At 39.0% G+C, this 20,526-nt stretch overlaps 5 protein-coding genes and 1 long non-coding RNA gene across 8 annotated transcripts in view; 3 read left to right on the top strand and 3 right to left on the bottom strand.

Annotated features, from left to right (window-relative positions):
* Window positions 1-422: 422 nt before the first annotated feature.
* The window catches only part of B4 (imaginal disc development protein B4), a 61,611-nt gene continuing 41,507 nt past the window's right edge, over window positions 423-20,526 (top strand). The window contains exons 1-2 of the mRNA XM_032437948.2: window positions 423-644; window positions 1,343-1,765. The gene's annotated coding sequence lies outside the window, so the exon portion shown is untranslated. The remainder of the gene's footprint in view (window positions 645-1,342; window positions 1,766-20,526) is intronic.
* Window positions 5,463-6,095, bottom strand: LOC138911278 (uncharacterized). Its single transcript, XR_011416760.1, has 3 exons — window positions 5,949-6,095; window positions 5,634-5,866; window positions 5,463-5,561 (listed from the first exon to the last, which is right to left on the bottom strand). It is a non-coding gene; the product is annotated as an uncharacterized lncRNA (long non-coding RNA).
* LOC6628807 (uncharacterized) lies at window positions 6,569-7,630 on the bottom strand. The gene has a single exon (XM_002051194.4). It carries the CDS (start codon window positions 7,628-7,630, stop codon window positions 6,569-6,571), a length of 1,062 nt encoding a protein of 353 aa, XP_002051230.1.
* On the top strand, window positions 7,796-8,924 carry LOC6628808 (uncharacterized). 2 transcript variants are annotated; one of them, XM_032437951.2, is made up of 2 exons: window positions 7,796-8,120; window positions 8,579-8,924. In XM_032437951.2, the coding sequence occupies exons 1-2, from the start codon at window positions 7,796-7,798 to the stop codon at window positions 8,737-8,739; spliced, it is 486 nt and encodes a 161-aa protein (XP_032293842.1). In that variant the 3' UTR covers window positions 8,740-8,924. The 2 variants fall into 2 exon arrangements, with proteins under 2 accessions (XP_032293842.1, XP_002051231.1); XM_002051195.4 differs by having other exon boundaries at window positions 8,575-8,924.
* On the bottom strand, window positions 8,966-10,385 carry LOC6628809 (uncharacterized). Its single transcript, XM_002051196.4, has 2 exons — window positions 9,870-10,385; window positions 8,966-9,519 (listed from the first exon to the last, which is right to left on the bottom strand). The coding sequence occupies exons 1-2, from the start codon at window positions 10,195-10,197 to the stop codon at window positions 8,966-8,968; spliced, it is 882 nt and encodes a 293-aa protein (XP_002051232.1). The 5' UTR covers window positions 10,198-10,385.
* LOC138911276 (uncharacterized) lies at window positions 12,989-20,177 on the top strand. Of its 2 annotated transcripts, none has more exons than XM_070209317.1 (2): window positions 12,989-16,308; window positions 16,386-20,177. In XM_070209317.1, exons 1-2 carry the CDS (start codon window positions 15,056-15,058, stop codon window positions 16,489-16,491), a joined length of 1,359 nt encoding a protein of 452 aa, XP_070065418.1. In that variant the 5' UTR covers window positions 12,989-15,055; the 3' UTR covers window positions 16,492-20,177. The 2 variants fall into 2 exon arrangements, with proteins under 2 accessions (XP_070065418.1, XP_070065419.1); XM_070209318.1 differs by having other exon boundaries at window positions 12,992-16,330.

Raw genomic sequence — 20,526 nt, 5'->3', positions numbered from 1 at the left:
CTGCGAACCTGTTTTCATTGCGTTTGTTTTACATATTTCGATTTGCTGCAATCAATCGGAAAAACCGTTGGCCCAGAAGACCGTTACTTCTGGGTTGCCAAGCTAAATAGAAATTCCAGTCAGTCGCCCCATCCCCCAACTCTTTGTTGTAACAGCACAAAACAGCTGAGCTTTTGCAGTCGGGCCCCTAGCAACAGCGCGTGCGGTCGCAGCAGAAGCTTCTCAGCTGTGCAGGCGCAGCGCAGGCGCCAACACACACATAAGCATGCATAGGCTGTTACTTAGAATTTGGGCAGTAATTGCATTGCTGCCATCTCGCTCGTTCGCACATATGTATGTATGTATATGTGCAGTAGCACATGCCGGAAAACAATTTTTTTCTTCTTTTTGCAGTCGCTGCTGCTGCCGTCGTCTCTGCCGCTGATTCTGTTACTGGTGAAGCTTTACATAAGTTGACATTTTGCCGATGCTTTCAGAGCCCGGCTGCAGGTCCTTTGCACAAGTTCTAGCAACGCACTGCGCTATCAGCTGCTGCTCCGCTTAGTTAGCTGCCGACGTCACTTGCAACCAGACGTTAACGTTTTTGCAACTTGTTTCGCGTTTTTCGCTGCGTTTGCGTTTTGTTTGAAACCGGCTCTCAAAAGGTTCGCTAGTGTCTCTGCTGTTGCTGCTCTGCTGCTGATGCTGCTGCTGTTATTCAGCTGTTTCGTTGTTACAAGAAATCATAAATATAAAAAATACAAATAAAATACAAACACCAAATCGAGCAGAAGAAGCAGCAGCAACAGAAACGACAGTAACAACTGGCGAAAGTTCTCGTCGGCATCATACTCTGTTCCCAGTCTAAAAATAGGTGGACGATTGTGTTAGTGTTACTTTAACTGTGATTGCCAAGATTATGGTGTTAGTAGCTTTTTAGCTGTAACTGTAGGTAGTACAACTAGAAGCCGTCGATATTAAAAGTGATTTTAAGTGTTAGACTTTCTGAAAGTTGCACCAAGGAACCAAAAGATAAATAAATATACATATATATGATATGAACAATTCTAGTTTGCGAGCGTTTACTGTAGTGAGTTTTAAACTGTAAAACTAGAGCATGACAATTTTTGCAGTTAAGAAAAAACACTTTAAATTTGTTCAAATAAGTTTTGGGTATTCAGCTACAATTGGAGATGGCCAAACACCAATCCACCCGTTTTTCGTTAAGAGTGTATAAACAGAGTACAACCTAGAGCCAAGTGGTTTAACTGCTTTTTTACATTACACTTTAATTTGTTTCTTTTTTCTATTTTATTTCATTTCTCAACTATTTGCCGTTCGGCTGTTTTTTTCCTCTTCTTAGTGCGTGGGGCCTTTCGAAAAGCTTTAAGAAAACTTGATTTATAGCGAACCCGCAGCCGAACCCGCGACCAAATACAGCTTAGCCCCCCTCCAAAAAAAAGTGTTAGTAAATCAATAAAATATAATAGCAAAAAAAAAAAAACAATGCAGCTAAAGTGATAAAATAAAACCCGTTATCTTGAATCGTAAAAAAAAACAGCAAAATAGCAAAGATGTGAATTTCGACAAATTGTAGACTTAAAGCCTCAGCTGCTTCATAAGTACAAAATGGCCGCCAGGATGCACAACAACAACAACAACAACAACGGCAAGAACATCTTTTAGCAGCAGCCACACACACACACACACACACTCACAGATATCCAGACACCCACACAAATGCACAAATACACACAACACGGGCAAAGCCGGAACCCATTTTAAGGTGAGTCGTAAAATTAAAGTACAACAATATTTATGCGATTTTCCAGTGCCAGTGTTGGTCAACAGCCTTAAAACGCACTTAATTATGGTTAAGATTTCGTTTAGCAAATTATGAATACCCTATATTATTGATACTTATGAACAAAAACCGATGGGCTTTGAAAGTTTTATAGTCTTCGCATATTCCTTTAGTAGAGTATTGAGAATGTCAACTAATAAACAGCTGCGTTGGGCAAAAATTCATAGGGTATATTTTTATTTTGCCACATCTTCCTTAGCAGAAGTACAGACTTTCTGGAACTGTACGTCTAGAAATGCTGGTCAATGCTAACGAACTTACTCTATTGCAATTTATTAATTATTTTGTTAATTTGGTGCCTCCAATTATTTCATATCAAGTTTCTAGTTGATTTTTTGTGTTATAGAGCTCAGTTTCGTATTTTTTCCTATTGTCATGCTGTGAATCGCATGATGAATGACTTTGGCGTCTTTAATCAATCTCTCACTCGGTGCCAAGGCAGGGCTGAAACTTTAGAAGCTTGGCTGTTCGCATTATTTACCCTGTAGCCATAGAAAAAAACAGGGTATATTGGATTGTTGCAAATGTCGTAGTTCGAAAGTGGAATCTTCAGCTAAAACATTGTCACCATCTCAGATTTTAAAAGGTAAACTTTGTATACCAAAATATGAGCGCTATAATTTCTGCTATATCCACTTGTTTAACGCTCTACAAATTGTGTACCGATCGGATATCGAGCACCGATGTTATTTTAGAATGATTTTTTATCATGTTGGCCTAAGGGAAGGAAGGAGCACAGCGCAAGTGCATTGCTGGACACAGAGTATCCTGCAGTCGACCACACGCGACCACAGCATACTTGTTTTTCTTTAGCATCGCAAAACTTTAACAATTGAGCGTTGTGCAGTTTTTGTGTTTTTTTTTTATCGGTTTACTTGTTTTTTTTTCTGTGTATTTTTTGCGCGAATTTTTACGACTATTCGGCTGGGGTTCAACAGCGAAGTGAGGGCAAATTGTGGCCAACAGCGACCGCGGGCCCATTCAAAATCCCGTCAAACCAGTCGCAGCCATTTGGGTTTTTGCCTAGTCCAGGCGGACGGGCGGGCAGGCGGCTGGCTATCTCGGGCTATCGGACTGGCCAACTGGCTGACTGACTGGCCGACTGGGCCGTTGATGACTTTTTACATAGCCAAAGAAGCGACGACCCAAACCAAGACCCAGACTCAGACCCTAAGCCAAAACCAAACAAGTAAGCGTGCTCTAGTCGGGTGTGCTCGACTAGGCGATGCCCTGTACCCGGCAGTGCGCTGTCAAACGAACTTTCTTCTATGCATACAGAATTTTACGTCTTGAACAACTTTTATGAAATGTTTAACTTAACTAACATACCAAGATTGCAGTCTCCAGCTTTTATAGTGTCATCGGAATACTCAGATATATATATGAATTTGTTATAATGTATATACTACTTATTAAGGTACATAAATATTTGTAAAAATATATCTGTAAATTGTATATACTTTACTTTGTTTGAATAACCCCCCCTCTTTTGTGTGCAACATACGTTTGCCGCAAACCGTCATATCCCGTTTTTAATAGTAATTTTCAATGGGTGCAGGGTATAAAAAAGATACGAGCGCCGCACGTATCTAAACTTGTTTCAAACGTGTTACATTTAAGAACGTTCGCCGCAAGCGGCAAGTGGCAATAATCCTTTCAAACTGACAGCGCTGCCATGTCGCAGCAGTTGAAAAGAGGAGGTATAAGAAGAAGAAGCAACAGCGCAGCAGCAGTAGAAGGGCTGCCAAGTGGGTGTGGCACATTGACTGAGTTTCAGTTTAGTTCGCACAGCATATGTGCAAAATTTTTAACGGGGGCTGTTTCAAAAGTTAATCGAAACAGCATGGAAATGAACAGGAAAAACATATGAAAATGAAACAGGAAACAGGAAAGACACATAAAAATGAAACAGAGAGAAACTCAGCAGCTTTTTTCAAATCAATAAAAATATATTTAAAAAATAAAAGATTTACATTTACTTATGCCGATTCTCGGATTGAATTTAAAGATTAGATTTTGGTGCAAATATTTTCATGTTTCTTTCCACTCGTTCCACTCAACTCGCGTGATTAGGTTTTTAAGTGTGGAATAGCTTGAGTTCTGCATATGAATAAAAGCTTTTATTTATAAAACTAAGTTAATTTCGACTAAAACTAATTGGGCTGCCCTCTGCCGTGTTTCTATCCTGTCCATATGTTGTCTGTCATTGTCTGGTTCGAGTTCGCAGACATTTTGATTGCCTGTTGTCTGTTTTTATTTTTTGTTATCATTTATTTTTTATAGCGCCGCCATGTTGTTCCTTCTGCCTCCTCTCTCTGTGTGTGTGCGTGTGTGCGAGAGTGTATACTAACTATAGTTAAGCTCGCACGATATGGTAAAAGATTTCATATATGTTTTTTTTTGCGTTTTAGCAATTGCAAACAAAAAATGCAAAAAGTGAAATTGATATTTTCGCACAAATTGCCGTTAACAAGGTGGGAACCTAGCAACAACATTTTCGCTTGTCAAATTTTATTTTTGCGCCCCCTACAAATATCCCCTACTCTATGCTCAAAATGGACGTCACAAAAAACGACACAGCCAGGTGAACGGGAAATTGTTTACCGTGGTTCCAAAATGATGTAATTTCGCGTGCTCGTGCAATTCAATTTCCTGCCAGCGGAAACGCGCGTCGCTCTGTGCTCACCCATCGAAAGCCAAAAAAACATCAGCACTACCCAACACCCACCCCTCCCCTCCCCACTCACAAAAAAAAAAAAAAAAAAAAATGAAAACCCTCAAGCACACAACTTGAAAGCACTGTCCAAATTGTTTGGCAGTTCCTCTTCTTTGCGCTCCAACTTTAATTGTCCCCGCACAGCGCCAAAAAAGAATCAAGAAAATATGAAAAAAAAATAAGATGAAAATAATAATAAATAAATAAGAATTCAATTTTGTAAAATTTGATATCTAAACAGCTTATCCGTTTGCCCCCATTGCCATTCAGTTGGTGGAGCACTCAATCAAATATATCACATATCATTTGTGAGCAGCTAAAGTGAACTAACAGTTGCTTAACTTTAACATGAGGTTTGCCAGTTTGATAAAGTTCATGGTAAATGGGAAAATTAAGTATAAGAACCAGAATCTTGAGTCGGTTGGACTCCAAGATCTTGTGTGAAAGAGTTTCTTAGAGGTCTTTTTTTTACAATATTTTTTATTTTGTTTTTACAATAAATTTAATGTAGTATAATAAGTCAAGGTAGATATGAAAAATCAGAAATTACAGATCATTTTAAATTACTCCGAATTCTGACTAAAAAAAAATACATACATAATTTCCAGTAGGTTTTCAGCCTCCAAAAGCAACTCGCAAAATAATTGTATAGTGTATATATTGTGCGGTATTTGAATTATTTACATGCAATGTGTGGAGTGTTGAATTTTCAAAATTGTTGGCATATTTCGCATAAATAAATTACATTCAAAGCCGATGCCCGGTCAGGCTCTGCCAGCTCCCAGCTCCCAGCTCAGCTCTGGGTGCCCGGGCAGCCTATATTAACAATAATTCCTTTGTGCTGGCATCTTGCCAAAAAGTTTTTGTATTTTGTGCCCGCACAGCAGGCGACGAACGTTTTGTGGCCAATTTCGGCTGCAAACGGGTAGCTGTGGCATGTGCCGGCGCTGTGGCATGGTCCACGTTTTGTGACCCATTGTCAGTTGAAGTTAAATGCGACGCCTGACACAAAAAATGAAAATAAACTATAAAAAAAAAAAAATGCTTTCTGGCAAAGGACAACGCACAACTTACGATGGGCAATGGACAATGAACACCACAAAGTCCGGAGCTCCAAACGTGACGTTTGTCAACCATTTAAAATGCTAGAGTATTCGAAATGTCCGGCAAACTGAGACCCCAAAGCCAACACTGAACAGTTTTTGTCAACTTTATATGCGGAAAATGACTATGGCATTTCACTTTATTAAACAACTATTTTATGGTAACCTCGGGTCAACTGCTTTCTTTCTTAAAGGAAGTGCAATCTGCAAAAATCAGATGGAAAAAAAGTTGTAAAATAAATTATTGGGGGCATCTGCTTTCTGTCTCCCTTGTAGATGACAATACCCTTCAAATGAACCAATGTGACGTCTTCGAAATATTATTTTGCCAAACCTTTCAACCCAACTGATCAGTTTCGGCGTTATCTTCCAGCGCCTCATTAAACTTATATACTGAGTAGGCACTAAGAGAGAATTCTGTATTTATCGTTAATTTTCAATTGATAGTTAGGTGGTTTATCGATCCTGGCATTTATCGATAGCCGTTTTAGCAGAAGTGATACATCATTTAATTATTTTGGCTTACCAAATTAAAAATAACTTTCATTCCAGAAAATGTTTTACTTTTGACGAAATATCTCGAATGGACAATCCGTGTTTATCGAGCTATCAATTATGGCAAAAAGACATTTTTTTTTGAAAATAAATTAAATCAGAAATATGTTTTATACATATAAACATTTATACACTAGTAAATTTATCAATTGCTCGAATACACCTAATATGGCAATTAATGCTAAAAATTTAACAATTGCAATTACATCTACATCGACTGTTATTGATTTTTTTCGTTAGTTTTTTCTTTTTTTTCTTTTGTATTCGGGAAAAGAATTGAGCTGTCCTTGCAGAGGGCAACTCAAGCCACAAATTTGAACACTTCACGCCCATAATAGAATCTCTGATGGATTAGACAAAATGCTGCCGCTGACTGTTGTAGATATAATAGTAGCCACCATTGAAACGCAGTGTGACCATATCGCTGGTCGTGGCCGGCGTGTTCTCCATCCCTTCCAATGGCACACGGAGCTGCGTTTGCGTCAGATTGATGGTGCGATAGAAGAAGGCGGTCAGAAAACTGGCGCTTATCACAAATGCTATAAAAAATCCGAGGCAAAATACACAATCCTTGTTCACCTGCAGGCACAGGCAAAAGGCACCGGCAAAATCGCCCAATGTCTGGCCAATTCTGCCCAGCAGAGTGCGCGGCCGCGCAGGCGCTGCGAAAGCCGACGAACTATTTGTGCTAATTGTTATCGTATGATATCTGCGCTCGCACGGTGGCATTATATCCACCTGCTGATTAAGTTGTTGCTGCTGCTGCTGCTGCTGATGTTGTGGTTGCTGTGGTTGCTGCTGGCTGCTTCTAATATGGCTCTTGGGTCTAAACGTGCTGGTCACATCCAACCGCAAGCTATTAACCGGCAGCGTTTGTGTGGCCAGTTCACAATGTTGAGTGACCTGCAGATCTGTGATGCCATCCAGCTGCACTGTGGAACGCTGACCACTGTTGACGGACTCTACATGCTCCTCGATGGCCTCCAGATTCCGGGTGTAGCGATCAAGCAGTCGCAATATGCGCTGCAGTCGCGCATCATTGTAGCGCAGCGCATCTGAGGTTGGGGGTGTGGCTGTTGTTGTTGTTGTTGCTGCGGCTTCTACTGTCTGTTCCTGCATTAGGGTCGCCTCATCTGCATCCTGTTCGGGCTCGCTGCGCGGCAACATGATCTCAATCATGTCCTTAACCAGGGCCTTGGCCTCCTCCAGCTGCTGGCGCTGCTGCAATGTGCCCTGCCAGCTGGTGCCGGGCAGCTCAAAGCTAACATGCTTCGGCTCTGTCTCCGCCTCCATCTCCATTGCCACTTCCACATGCAACTGCGGATCATCCGTTTCGGTTTCGCCCACCAGGCCGTCTGGCAGCTGCAGCATTTCTGGTTGCTCATCGGACGGCGTTTTCTTGTCATCATCCATTGCTAAATTTGGGTTTTGTATTTTTCCAGAGCTCAAATGAAATTCATTTTCATATATTGTAGTGTTCGTCGTGTGTTGACATTTCAGATGTATATTTCATGTTTTTAATATGTTTGTTTTACTTTAACTCAAACTTTTGTGAAAAATTCGAAATTTTATTGCTTCATGGCCTTCAGAGCGATACAAACTGCCATCGTCATAGACACCCTAATAGCCGACTTAGTTCAGGAGGTTATCGAACGGTGTCTATCGACGAAGGAACCTAATCCCTTCAAACTCGGTCCATGCCAAAGGTTGTTCGATATATTGGGAATAATTCCATACGGCCAGCAAGATGATGAAATTCTTGCCGTTGACGATGTTGAGCTGGACAAGATGATGGCTCTCAAGGACATCGATTCGTCACCTCCGACTGATCCTCCATGCGGCAAACAGACAAATGAAAAAATACACAAATGGCACAGTTGGCTGGTTCAGGCTTTGGCTGCGGGTAACATTTCATTTTCGACAGATAAGTAGAGATTTAAAAGGCAGCTAGTTTTAGAAAGGCTATCAGTTCTTTGGTGTGTGAAAGAAAAAAACTTATTGAAAGTTCCTCCTAAAGATTGTTAAATTTCAATTGATTCTTCGAGATCTACAGAATAGAATGTTTTCGAAATGATAACACCAGTTAACTTTGAGCTCTACGGTCCATATAAATGCTGAAAAGTATTTTAGTCCTTGCTGATAAAACAATCAGATTTTAACAATATGAAGAGAGATCTTTATATTTAACCTAAGGCCAAACGTAATAATATCCTTTAAATGCCGATAATAAACACGTAGATTGTCTTTTTTAAGCTCTCTGATTTTGTTGATCACAGTTTTTGAAAAAGATTTGAGGGGCCTTAATCTTTGTTCATAATTTCATAGAATTCCGCTCAATGTTCGCCTCTATTCCGCAGATAGCTCTGAAGATGAATTGGAAATTTATCGTAAATCAAGACAGACAATCAAAAAGTTTAGTGATTGCGCCTGTCAAACGGAACAACTGCGTATCCGGAAGCGTAATCCGTGCGTTAAAACGCCCGGAGATCGTGCGCTACGGGGCACGGCGCCCTGTGAGCTAGAGCGACAGACGATCTTCATTGATGCGATGTCAGTGCCGACGCCCAGTTTGCACAGCCGCCCCCCGTTGGCCGATCGTTTCTGCTATATGTTAACCGATTTTGCCTCGGCCCTGTACTGTAGTCTTGCCATCATGTGTTGTTGTACCCCCAGTATGTTTCGATAAATAGGGTTTATTCATTTTTGACTCAAATTGCGTTTAATTATCGACAAATAATTAACTACACATCAATCGAGTTTTGGGACCGCTCGCGGCTGCGCACGGATGCGAGCCAGTGTCTGCTTAACATCTAACTGCTGATTGATATTGTTCTCCAGGAAACTGTAGTAGTGTCCGATGATCAGATAGAGGCACCACAGGCACAGCAGCACGAACAGCACATAGGTGAAGTTCTCGCCCATCATGGCCAGGCAGGCAAGAAGCGTTTGCCCCGCATCGTGCAGCATCTGCAACAAGCGCTGGCGCATCGGTGGACGATGCAAAGCTGTTGATGAACTAATCGACTCCACCTCAATGTGCAGTGTATGCGCCTGGGATTGGGATTGGGTTTGGCACTGCTGTTGCTGGTGTTGCTGCTGTTGCAGCTGATCCTTCAATTGAACGGATTTCTTTGACTTCTCTGGCCTCGGCTTGAGCAGCTTTTCCTTATCGGGCGAAACAGGCCAATAGGTCTGGCAGGCCGCCTCGCAGGTGAGCTTCGGGGGAATCGCCAACAGCGTTGAGTCTGACAGCTGCATGCGATTTAGACTGACGGTGGCCTTCACCACTTCACTGCTATCCGCTGTGAAATAGTTGGGAAATTCTTAAATAGTTTTTGGAGAGGTTTCCCTTAAACATTAACAAATATTCTATTCTTGAAGGTGGCATTTTAATGCGCGCGTCTAACAGAAATCTTAGTTATTGGTGTGAAAAATAAAATGGGGAAATGAAATCCTTAAAGTTAAATATCAATACGACAAAATATCCGAGAAAGTCGAAATCTCCGAAACCTAGGCTTATCGAGCACCTGCGCATATTATCTGCTTAGAAAGAATATATATACTAAATGGAATTGGAGACGCATAACCCTCTTTTTAGCCATTTTAAATGGCTGCAGGGTATACACCCTCTCGAGCTGAATCTTTAACTTACACTCAGCAGCCTGGAGATACGTCGCTGTAAACTGTTCGGACTGCGTACGCTTGAGCTTTGGTTGTGCCTGTTCGGTCTCTTTCATGATTTTTGAGTAGTCCTCGAATAGATTGAGCAGCTCGACAAAGCGATCGGTGATCTGTTTGTGACTGACTTGGACTTCGGTCAGAAAGCTGGTCGTCGGCTGTGTGGCCATCTCTGTGGTTGCCTGCAGATTCCAGCCAATGCTCTTGGGATCGGCATTCAGTTCGGGCACACACTCATTGATATCCAAATTGAGCAGCACCGCTGGCCCAACGTCGTGATTCTCGTTCGTCTGGATGGGCATTTCGTGAAGATGTGCAAAATTTAGATTTTTGCTTTTGCTTTTGCTAGCCGGCTTTTCTTGTTGTTGTTTGTATTTATTGTTGATGTGTGTGATGTGTATGTGTTTTCGTGTGTATTGTGGTTAATTCCGTTTTGAATTTTTAGGTGTATTTTATATATTTCGTATTTTCGTTTGTCATTTCTAAAATTTTCTATCGTCTGTCTACTCTGTGTCAAGCACAACCCTTAGTTCAGCTTCGGTTCGTCTAGTGGATAATTTCTGTTGCGCTAAATTAAGCAATTTTCTCCAAGCGTCTGCTGAACTCTTCTACTGCAGCTGACCAAGCTGGACACTAACCAGCCCAACCCTGCTGCCCGCTCAACTCGCAGCCGCTCATTCAGCTTGGTCGGGCTGACCGTTGTCCAAGTTAACCCGCCCTCTAATATGACAATTATAACGGTCTGCTGCACTAATATTGCATTATTTTGCATAAATGCATTTTGCTAAATTCCGTGCTTTAAGGCACAAAACATTTTTGGTTTTCAAATTTTACGTAAATTATTTATTTAACTGGCGGCTGCAAAATTTTCATCTCTGTGCATTTACGAATATATACTTGAGTACGTATATTGATTTCAATTTTACGTACAACTTAATTCGTATAAATGCAGTTGAATTATTAAAACTTGTGTGTGGGGAAAACTCATATAAGAACAGCTCCAGAGCAGGGCTTATGATGAGCTCGTTCTAAGACGAAACGATTAAAAATTAAAACTTGTTCTTAACGAATTGAGTTTCAGGTAGATTTTTTATATGTACGGAAAACAGTTTGCCCGTGTTTATACAATCTAAAATAATTCAAATTGGAGATAATGCTTGAAAATCTAGTTGATTTTCTGCGATATTTTCAGCACTTGGCATATTCATAAATAATTTTGCTTACTTTTTGGCTCAGTCAGAATAAAATTTATACAAAGCCAAGCTCTCAGGGGCTCAAGGGTATTTAAAATTCGTTTTTGCCCGTTGCCATTGTCCAGCTTATTGGCTACCACCTGCCACCAGCTGTGGCAGCCACTGTGGCAACTGTTGTGTGCGCATCTTTTGGCCATTGATAATATTTAAAGGGCTTAAGTGCGCCGAAGATTTATATTGGCAAAAATCTCCGGTCTGGGCAGCAGCAGCAGCAGCAGCAACAAAAATGAAAAACACAATTTATTGATTTTCTCGCACATAGTACATCATGTTTGTTGTGTGTGCCTGTGTGTGTGTGCAGCAAGGCTGCTGTTGCCATGGGCCAAGCCAGGCCAGGCCAGGACAGGACATGGGCCTGGCTCAAACCGGCAGCCAACGCCTGCGCCCGTTTCGTCTGCCTGAGCTGATTGCTGTTTGTGTGTGTCTGAAAGGTGCTGAAGCAAAACAACTCAGCCCGAATATGGCCCAACCACAGCTCGCTTATCCCCCTGCCGAGAGATAAACTTAAATTTTATATTGCACATTTGATGCACACCCTAACGCTACGAACCAGAAGCTAGACCCATGAAATTAAGGGTCGTTTAAATGCCTGTGCATTTATTCTCTGAATGTTAGGAGAATATTGTGGTTTATTTCTGGGAATATAAATGGACTTCCAATGAATATATTATTATATTATGCTGTTACTTTAAAAATAACATATAATAGGCTTTGCTGGGAAATATTTAAAATTCAACTTAAATAAATCTAAACAAAGTATATATAAACAATATATAGAATAATTTTCTGTGTCCCTGTTCTTTTTTGTGCGAAATAAATTCTATTAACCGAGTCAACTGCTGACCCGCTGACCGAAAAATGTGGCAAAATTCGTTTGGATGTGTTCCCTAAAAGTCGCCTCGTTAATTTATGAGGTGTTGCTGATTATTCTCTCGACTGGTCACATAAATATAAACCATGCTTACAGCATACGAAACTTTGCCAAAAATTCCAAACAGCTCCCTCTCACTTGCTTGTGCTCCTATCTCTACTCCTACTCCAGCAGGAGGCCATAAATATTATTTGTTTAGCTATATATGTATAAACCATGTTCATATATATATATATATATATATAGTATATTTTTGGCTTAATGCTTGTTTGTTTCCTATTATCCGCTTCGACTCGCTCGTTTATCATCGCCTGCTGCAATTTTGTATCTGCCCCTGTGGCTGCCGCAAGAGTTTAGCAACTCAAGCGCGCCCAGCATGCATTCAATTAAGTCTTGCCACAATTTTCTGATTTTTATCCCGAACTATCATCATGATTATTGCTCAAATTTGGCAAGCGCTCTCATCCGAACAAGATTGCGGATAGACTATAATGATAATAATGTTTCTGTCAATGGAATTTGAAAAACGAAGCTTTAAAGCCTGATAAAGGTTTTTGTTTAAGTAAAATACATAAAGCGTATTTTATTACAGACAATATTTGCTTGAATATATTCTGAAAATCTTAACGATGCAGTCAGATTTTTATCATAAAATCTTGCTATTGATTTTTCTTTAATTCGTTTAAATTTATTTAAATAAATATATCAAATAGATATATATATATAGTTGCAAGTCCATATCTGATTATATTAGTGCTGGGTGGTTTCCTGGTAAAGTCCGTTTGCTTTTTTTGTTGTGGCATCGATTCGATAATATTTGAACATCTACTACCTGTCTATTTAGATAAGCTGCTCTTATTGACTTTGCCACACCCATGCCACAAGTCAACTAATTTCTTATTAGTTCTTACACACACACACAGCTATGTTTATATATGTTTTTATATACTTTATACATATACTTATATTTAGCTGTGCGATTGTGTGTGAATGTCACAACCGCCTACACCTGCCAGAGTCGTCAAAACATTGTCAGAGGGTTTGCCACTTGTCTATAGGCAATGGTAAAAGGTAAGTGAAATATCCGCAAACCAGCTCTATCGTTCTTTCTGCCTCCCCCTGGATATGCTACTGGCAATCAGTAGCTGGTTACCTGTGCTACCTGCAGCTGCCTAGCTGGCCACTTGGGCGCCTCTTGCTCCTGTTCCTGCTGTTAGTTGACATTTAATGGCATTTGACACTCTGCACGGCGTGTCCGCCAGACAAAGCAAAAACATCAGGTGCAAATATTGAAAGAAAGGAAAAATAATGAAAAATAACAGTAAAGGTATATAAGAAAACTAAGTAAAATACTAAGAGTACTCGGCTAGCAGATAACCTGTGCCCCGGTGTGTAATAAACATCACAGAAGGTAGGTTGGACATACATTTACCGACTAAACGAGAACGTGAAGAGCTCTATTCACAAACTGAACTTCATTTGACTGCGATATACGAGACAAAACAAATTTGGTTTCGCCTTCTGGGATGGTCGTGTGTTGAATTTTCTAATATGATGCGAAGAGGTATTACAGTTCTGAAACAAGCTCGCAATAAGTTCGCATAGCTTTTCTAGAGAAATTTTCCATTGTCCGTTTTATTAGATCTATGGTATCTTCACTTTGAGCTTCTGTGTATGTGTCACGAAAGGAAGCTGCAATCTTTCATATTTAAATATAAATCATATTATTATGTCTGCGAATCGAACTCAGATCTTCACACAAAAAAACTCAGCTGAGTTCTGCTCTCTAATACAAATACGCATCACTTTATCATGACCTTTAATTACATTTTGACGCGTACAGGGTATAAAGCAAATAATAAAAAAAATAGTGAACTATATACGCCTAATGGCAAAATGTCTAAAAGCGAAAAAAATCAATAGAAGCAAACTGAAGTCGTGGCCAACAGGCTGCAGCACTTGCCTAATGAAGTTGTTGCTGGAGCAGAGCCCTGGCCTGGAGCACGAGCAGCAGCAGGAGCAGGCGCATCCTTGGAACATTCTTGCACTTAATGCCTCTGTTTGCTCAACTTTATTTGATGTCCTTGTATGGATGTTGTTGCTGTTTACCCGGAGCTCCACCAAGAGTCGCACATGTTGTCCATGCAGCACGCACAGACGCCGGCAAAGGGGTTGAGGGAGGACTGGCCAGAGGTGGTTTAATGCATTTAGCGGTGCTTGAGTGTGCTCGTTATATATATATATAAATACGTATACATGCTATATGTACACATATGTGCTTCGATATGCCTGCTCCTAGAGTCCTTTCTGCGGTCAAATTAATGCCGCATATTCGTATATTTCTGCCCCGCTTGGCGCAACTGTGGCTAGGGGGCAGGTAGTTGGGGCTTGGAGGCTCGAAATGTCTGCATGTATTTTTAATTAATTGCATGCCCGAGTCAAGTCGACGCGCTTCGAATTCGCCAGGCAGGAGAGAAGAGGCAAGGATTACTTCATATTTCACGTAGTGTATGTATAAATTGCGTGTGTAAATTGCCATACCGTATATATAATTGCTATGGGTTAAATTTCTCCATTTGCACACTCAAATTAAGTTAAATCTGATTGAATTATGTTTGTTATTTAATTCAAAATGAATTTCGATTAAAGAATTTGGAGCGCACATTGGGAAATTTTCCCAATTCAATTTGGCTCAACAATTGCATATGTGAAAGAGTGCGAAAAAGGGTTGAGAAGGAGACGAAATAAAAATTGGTATATTGTAATAGGATAAGAGCATCATTGGTAACCCTAGCCAGGGTATTATAGTGTCACTATCTATGTTAATTATAACAGTACGATAAGTAAATATCGATAAAGAAAAGCGGCTGCAGAGAAGAAGTGGAAGGCAGTCTCTCTACAGTACTAGCAGTAAGAAGACGTGTTGTTAAAAATAAAAAGGCAACCCGAACATAAGTTAAATCAACGAAGAAAATCATACTATTACAATATCAGAAGTGGGATTGACTCAGAAAAAAAAAAAAAAAACACAACAAAATGGAAAATATAAATATAAATGACGTGTCAATAGCGACATTGAAAAGTTGGTTGGCATTACTAAATTTGCCAACAGAGGGTACCAAAACTGAGCTGATGGCGAGATTAAATAAGGTACCAGTGGATATCCGAGACGATGCTGCAAAGGAACTTGAAGTTCAACGTAACAAGGAACAGACAATTGAGGCTCAAAATGAGTTGCAAAACATAATGCAACAACAGCGTGACGAAATAGCAAATGGCGCCGAGATGCTGAAATTGATGCGTCTCGAAATTGAAGCGTCTCGAAAATTCCTAGAAGAATTTCAAGTAACGGTGAACCGCAACTCGCACATCGGCGGGAGCGACGGGGGAGAGCAAGAAAGTGAAGTCGGCGATTTATTGCAGCTAGAGGATGGTCACACTGAAGAAAGACCACGGTCGACGGATGGCAACGCTGGTGCAGCTGATTACACTGGAACGGATGGCAACGCTGGTGCAGCTGATCACGCTGGTGCAGCGGGCAACGCTGGGGCAGCTGGAAGGATCGACGAAAGTGGCAACGCTGTCGGAGGCAACTTAAATAATTGCATCCAAACTGGAGCGATGATGTTAGCCAAGGAAATTTTATTAGAATTTACTGGAGAAAGTGAGGTGCGTAAATGGGTAATGCAATTCTTCAATGTGGCCAAGATCTACAGACTAAATGATATGCAACAGCACTTGCTTTGTATAAGCAAATTGAAAGGCGGTGCTTTGAAGTGGTTGCATGCAGACCCTATGCGCATCATTGCTCCGATTGACGAGATGCTAAATCAATTGGTTTTGGCCTTCGGGGGAGGATTTTCGAAGTCGGAACTACGACAGAAGTTCGAGGATCGGGTTTGGAAACCAGATGAGGTGTTCGCCACATATTTTAGCGAAAAAAGCATATTGGCACAGGACATCAACATTGATGTAGAGGAGTTAATGGAGGGTATTATTCGAGGCATACCTTGCGAAAACTTGCGCACTCAAGCTAGTATGCATTGCTTTACCAATCCGGCTCAAATTTTACGTGCGTTTGCAGCTATAAAGTTGCCAATTAAACGGGTACGAAACCATGTAGTGAAACAAACTGCACAGGAAGCACAGGCGGACAAACAACAACGTTGCTACAATTGCAATGTTAAGGGCCATTGGGCCAAAGATTGTTTAAAGCCCAAACGGGAGGCAGGATCTTGCTATGCGTGCGGCTCAAAGGATCATTTAATAGCAGGATGTCCAAATAAAAAGTATGATATGGAAAACAAATATGTAAGATACTTAAGAATTCATTTTAGTAACTCATTTAACAAATCAATAATTGCAGAATGCCTTATAGACTCTGGCAGCCCTATTTCATTTTTAAAGGAAAAGTTTGTGCCATTAAAAGTAAAGCGTATGCCAGATGCAAATTCGTATGTAGGTTTAAATGAAAGTAAATTGAAAAATTTTGGAAAAATTTTATGTTTTATGAAGAAAAAGTTAATAAATGTTTATTTTAATGTTATAATTGTGGCAAATGAGTCTATGAGGTATGACGCTGTGCTTGGTAGAGATTTTATGGATTCTTTTGGTTTAAATATTGATTTAAGAACATTAAAAATTGTGAACGGGCATAAAGTTGATCACCAGAATAATGGTAAAAATGATATCATAGCTACAAGCTACAAAGAAAAACAAAAAAAAGTGGACGATGAAGATATCAAACACGAGCAAAATGAAACTATATTGTTAAATGATAAAATCGTTAATAAGGAAATAGTCAGTAATGAAACTGGTAGTGATGAATTAGTTAGTGAGAAAATTGTTAGTCCGGAAACGCTTGGTGATAAAGTTGGTAGTGATGAGATAGTTAGAAATAAAATAATTAGTGGTGAAATAGTTAGAAATGAAGTGATTGGGATCGAAACTGTTAGTGATGAGATAGTTAGTTATGGAGAGCTTAAGCTCGAACCTGATAGTGAAGAAGTTGTTAGTGATGAAATTATCTATAATCAAACCGGGATTGAAAAAGTGATTATAGAAGATATAGGAAACAGTGCAGTTAAAATTAATAATCATGTTAATGAAGCGCCAGTGAATAGCGAAATCATGGGAGTGTTAGAAGAGAATTTTGAGAAGGATATCTTAACAATAAGTTGGGAAGATTCTAACAAAAGAGAAAATATATATATTTTAAGTGAAGATATTGATTACAGCACAAAGTGTGAATTTGAAAATTTATTTGAAAATACTTATGTAAAAGCGAAAAGGCCAAATCAGCCAAAATTAAGACATGAGTTAAGCATAAGATTAGAAAACGACAAAGTATTTAATTGTACACCTAGGCGGTTATCTTATATGGAAAAAGAAAAGTTGCAAGAATTATTAGACGACTATTTAAAAGATGGAATCATTAGGCCAAGTTGTTCAGAGTATGCATCACCTATAGTACTAGTGAAGAAAAAAACTGGAGACATGAGGTTATGTATTGATTTTAGAAGACTGAACAAAATTATATGTAGAGACAACTACCCGCTACCATTGATCGACGATTTATTAGACAGACTATGCGGAAAAACAGTATTTTCAAAGTTGGATCTAAAAAACGGGTATTTTCATGTTTTTGTTAATGAGCAATCTATTAAATACACTTCATTTGTTACCCCTTTAGGACAATATGAATTTCTTAGGATGCCCATGGGTTTAAAAACTGCGCCACATGTATTTCAAAGATTTGTTAATAACATATTTTGTGATATGATAAAAGATAATAAGGTAATTGTTTACATGGATGATATTATGATAGCAAGTACAAACATAAAGGAACACATGGAGACCTTAAAGGAAGTGTTTATAAGACTGGTGCAAAACAAATTAGAGTTGAAATTAGATAAGTGTGAATTTTTTAAAAGCAGCGTTAAATATTTAGGATTTGTGGTGGATAGTAAAGGCGTTAGGGCTGATGAAAAAGGGTTAGAAGCGGTTAAATCCTTTCCAATACCAAACAAAATTCAGGGAGTACAAAGTTTCCTAGGGTTATGCTCCTACTTCAGGAGGTTCATTTTAAACTTTTCTATATTAGCTAAACCCTTATATGATTTATTGAAAAAAGATAAGAAATTCAAGTTTGGAGAAGAGGAGTTTAAGTGTTTTAATATGTTAAAAGATAAATTGTTAGAGGCGCCAGTACTATCAATATATAATTACAAAGAAGAAATAGAACTACATTGTGATGCCAGCGCAGTGGGATTTGGGGCTGTTTTATTTCAAAAAAAAGAAGATAGGAAATTACACCCGATTTTTTATTTTTCTAAAAGAACAACCGAAGTAGAGTCTAAATATCATAGTTTTGAGTTAGAAACGCTAGCCATCATTTACGCATTACGCAGATTTCGTATATATCTGCAGGGAAAACGATTTAAAATAATGACAGATTGCAACTCTTTAACTTTAACGCTTAACAAAATAGATTTAAATCCGAGAATTGCTAGATGGGCGTTAGAACTACAAAATTACGATTTTGAGTTAGTGCATAGATCGGGCAAGCAAATGCAACATGTGGATGCGTTAAGCAGATGTTATGAGGACATTTTAGTTATTGAATCCAATAGTTTTGAGGACAATTTAGTTATTTGCCAAAGCAAAGATGACAAACTGGTAGATATTAGAAAGATGTTAGAAAAAGAAGAGCACAAGCTATTCGAAATGAGAAATGGGGTCATTTACAGAAAAACAAATGATGGCAGATTAGTTTTTTATGTACCAAAGGATATGGAAGAACATGTACTTTACAAATATCATGATGAGTTGGGACATGCTGGGAGAGATAAGATGATCGATGCCATTGGAAAGAGTTACTGGTTCCCATATATTAAGGAAAAAGCAATAAAGCATATAGGGAATTGTTTAAAATGCATTGCCTTCGCCCCCAAGACGGGTAAGAGTGAAGGACTATTACATAGCATACCGAAAGGAAACAAACCGTGGGAGATGATCCATATAGACCATTATGGACCAATTAATGCAGGAAGGGCTAATAAATATATATTGGCGGTGGTTGACGGATTTTCAAAATTTGTTAGACTATATACAGCAAAGACAACAAGTACGAAAGAAGCGATTAAGGCATTAAAAGATTATTTCAGAGCGTATAGTAGACCTAAGTTCATTGTATCGGACAGAGGGAGTTGTTTTACTGCAAAAGAGTTTGATGAATTTTTAAAAAATGAGGGAGTAAAGCATATTAAAATAGCAACGGGTTGTCCGCAAGCAAATGGTCAGGTGGAAAGGTTGAATAGAGACTTGGGTCCGATGATGGCAAAAATGGCGGAGCCAGAAAATGGTTTACATTGGGATGTTATTATAGAAAATGTTGAATATGCAATAAACAACACACAACACAAAAGCATAAAGAAATTTCCAAGCGAAATGTTATTCGGATTACAACAGAAAGGAAAAGTTGTTGATGAATTAAAAGAAAAATTAGAAGAGTTTACACAGGTGAACACGTGTGATAAAAGAAATTTAGAAAATATAAGAAAGAGTGGAGAAATATATCAAAAAGAAGCTCAAATCAGAAATGAAGAGCGGATTAATAAAAAGAAGAAAGTATCAGTAGAATATAAAATAGGTGACTATGTCATGGTAAAAAATTTTGATAGCACACCAGGAGTTTCAAAAAAGTTAATACCAAGATATAAAGGGCCTTATAGTATAGAAAAGATTTTAAAAAATGATAGATACTTGTTAAAGGATGTAGAAGGCTTTCAATTATCTCGCAACCCGTACGTTGGTATCTGGAATAGCCAAAACTTTAAGCATTGGATGCGAAAATAGGCAATAAGCATTAGTTATAAAGATAGATACACATATAAAAGACAGAGATCGGGAGCTCTCTTTGTCAGGATGGCCGAGTTGTAATAGGATAAGAGCATCATTGGTAACCCTAGCCAGGGTATTATAGTGTCACTATCTATGTTAATTATAACAGTACGATAAGTAAATATCGATAAAGAAAAGCGGCTGCAGAGAAGAAGTGGAAGGCAGTCTCTCTACAGTACTAGCAGTAAGAAGACGTGTTGTTAAAAATAAAAAGGCAACCCGAACATAAGTTAAATCAACGAAGAAAATCATACTATTACAATATATATATAGAGAGGGAAAATTACATAGAGATAAGAGAGAGTCGAATAGATATAGAGAAGCTCTATATGATATAGCTTATCGTGTATTTTATGTGGATGCAAATCATCAAAATATAAAAAGCTATGCTAAAAATAAAGACATATGAGGCTTGGTTTTAAAAATGTGAAAATCAATTTCATGATTTGAACTTTTTATACCCTTGCAGTGGGTATTCAACTTTTTGTCATGAAATGTACTAAACAAAATGAAACTGTGTTAATATAGCCATATCAGTTTGTTATCAGAATTTACGAGCTTATTATCATTGGCTTACCATATTGTATAGTTGCTGCTTCCATTTG

Source organism: Drosophila virilis, chromosome 4 (genome assembly GCF_030788295.1).
Source record: "Drosophila virilis strain 15010-1051.87 chromosome 4, Dvir_AGI_RSII-ME, whole genome shotgun sequence".
NCBI classification, from domain to species: Eukaryota; Metazoa; Arthropoda; class Insecta; order Diptera; family Drosophilidae; genus Drosophila; species Drosophila virilis.
This window is presented reverse-complemented; position numbering and strand designations above follow the sequence as displayed.

What these genes read in the sequence shown, in the direction of transcription:
- LOC6628807 (XM_002051194.4), bottom strand. Translation starts at nt 7,630, where the DNA reads ATGGATGATGACAAGAAAACGCCGTCCGATGAGCAACCAGAAATGCTG.
- LOC6628808 (XM_002051195.4), top strand. Translation starts at nt 7,796, where the DNA reads ATGGCCTTCAGAGCGATACAAACTGCCATCGTCATAGACACCCTAATA. An exon ending in GGTTCAGGCTTTGGCTGCGG is followed by an intron (nt 8,121 to 8,574) that starts GTAACATTTCAT and finishes TCTATTCCGCAG; the next exon opens with ATAGCTCTGAAGATGAATTG.
- LOC6628809 (XM_002051196.4), bottom strand. Translation starts at nt 10,197, where the DNA reads ATGCCCATCCAGACGAACGAGAATCACGACGTTGGGCCAGCGGTGCTG. An exon ending in GTATCTCCAGGCTGCTGAGT is followed by an intron (nt 9,520 to 9,869) that starts GTAAGTTAAAGA and finishes ACTATTTCACAG; the next exon opens with CGGATAGCAGTGAAGTGGTG.
- LOC138911276 (XM_070209317.1), top strand. Translation starts at nt 15,056, where the DNA reads ATGGAAAATATAAATATAAATGACGTGTCAATAGCGACATTGAAAAGT. An exon ending in GCAGGATGTCCAAATAAAAA is followed by an intron (nt 16,309 to 16,385) that starts GTATGATATGGA and finishes CAATAATTGCAG; the next exon opens with AATGCCTTATAGACTCTGGC.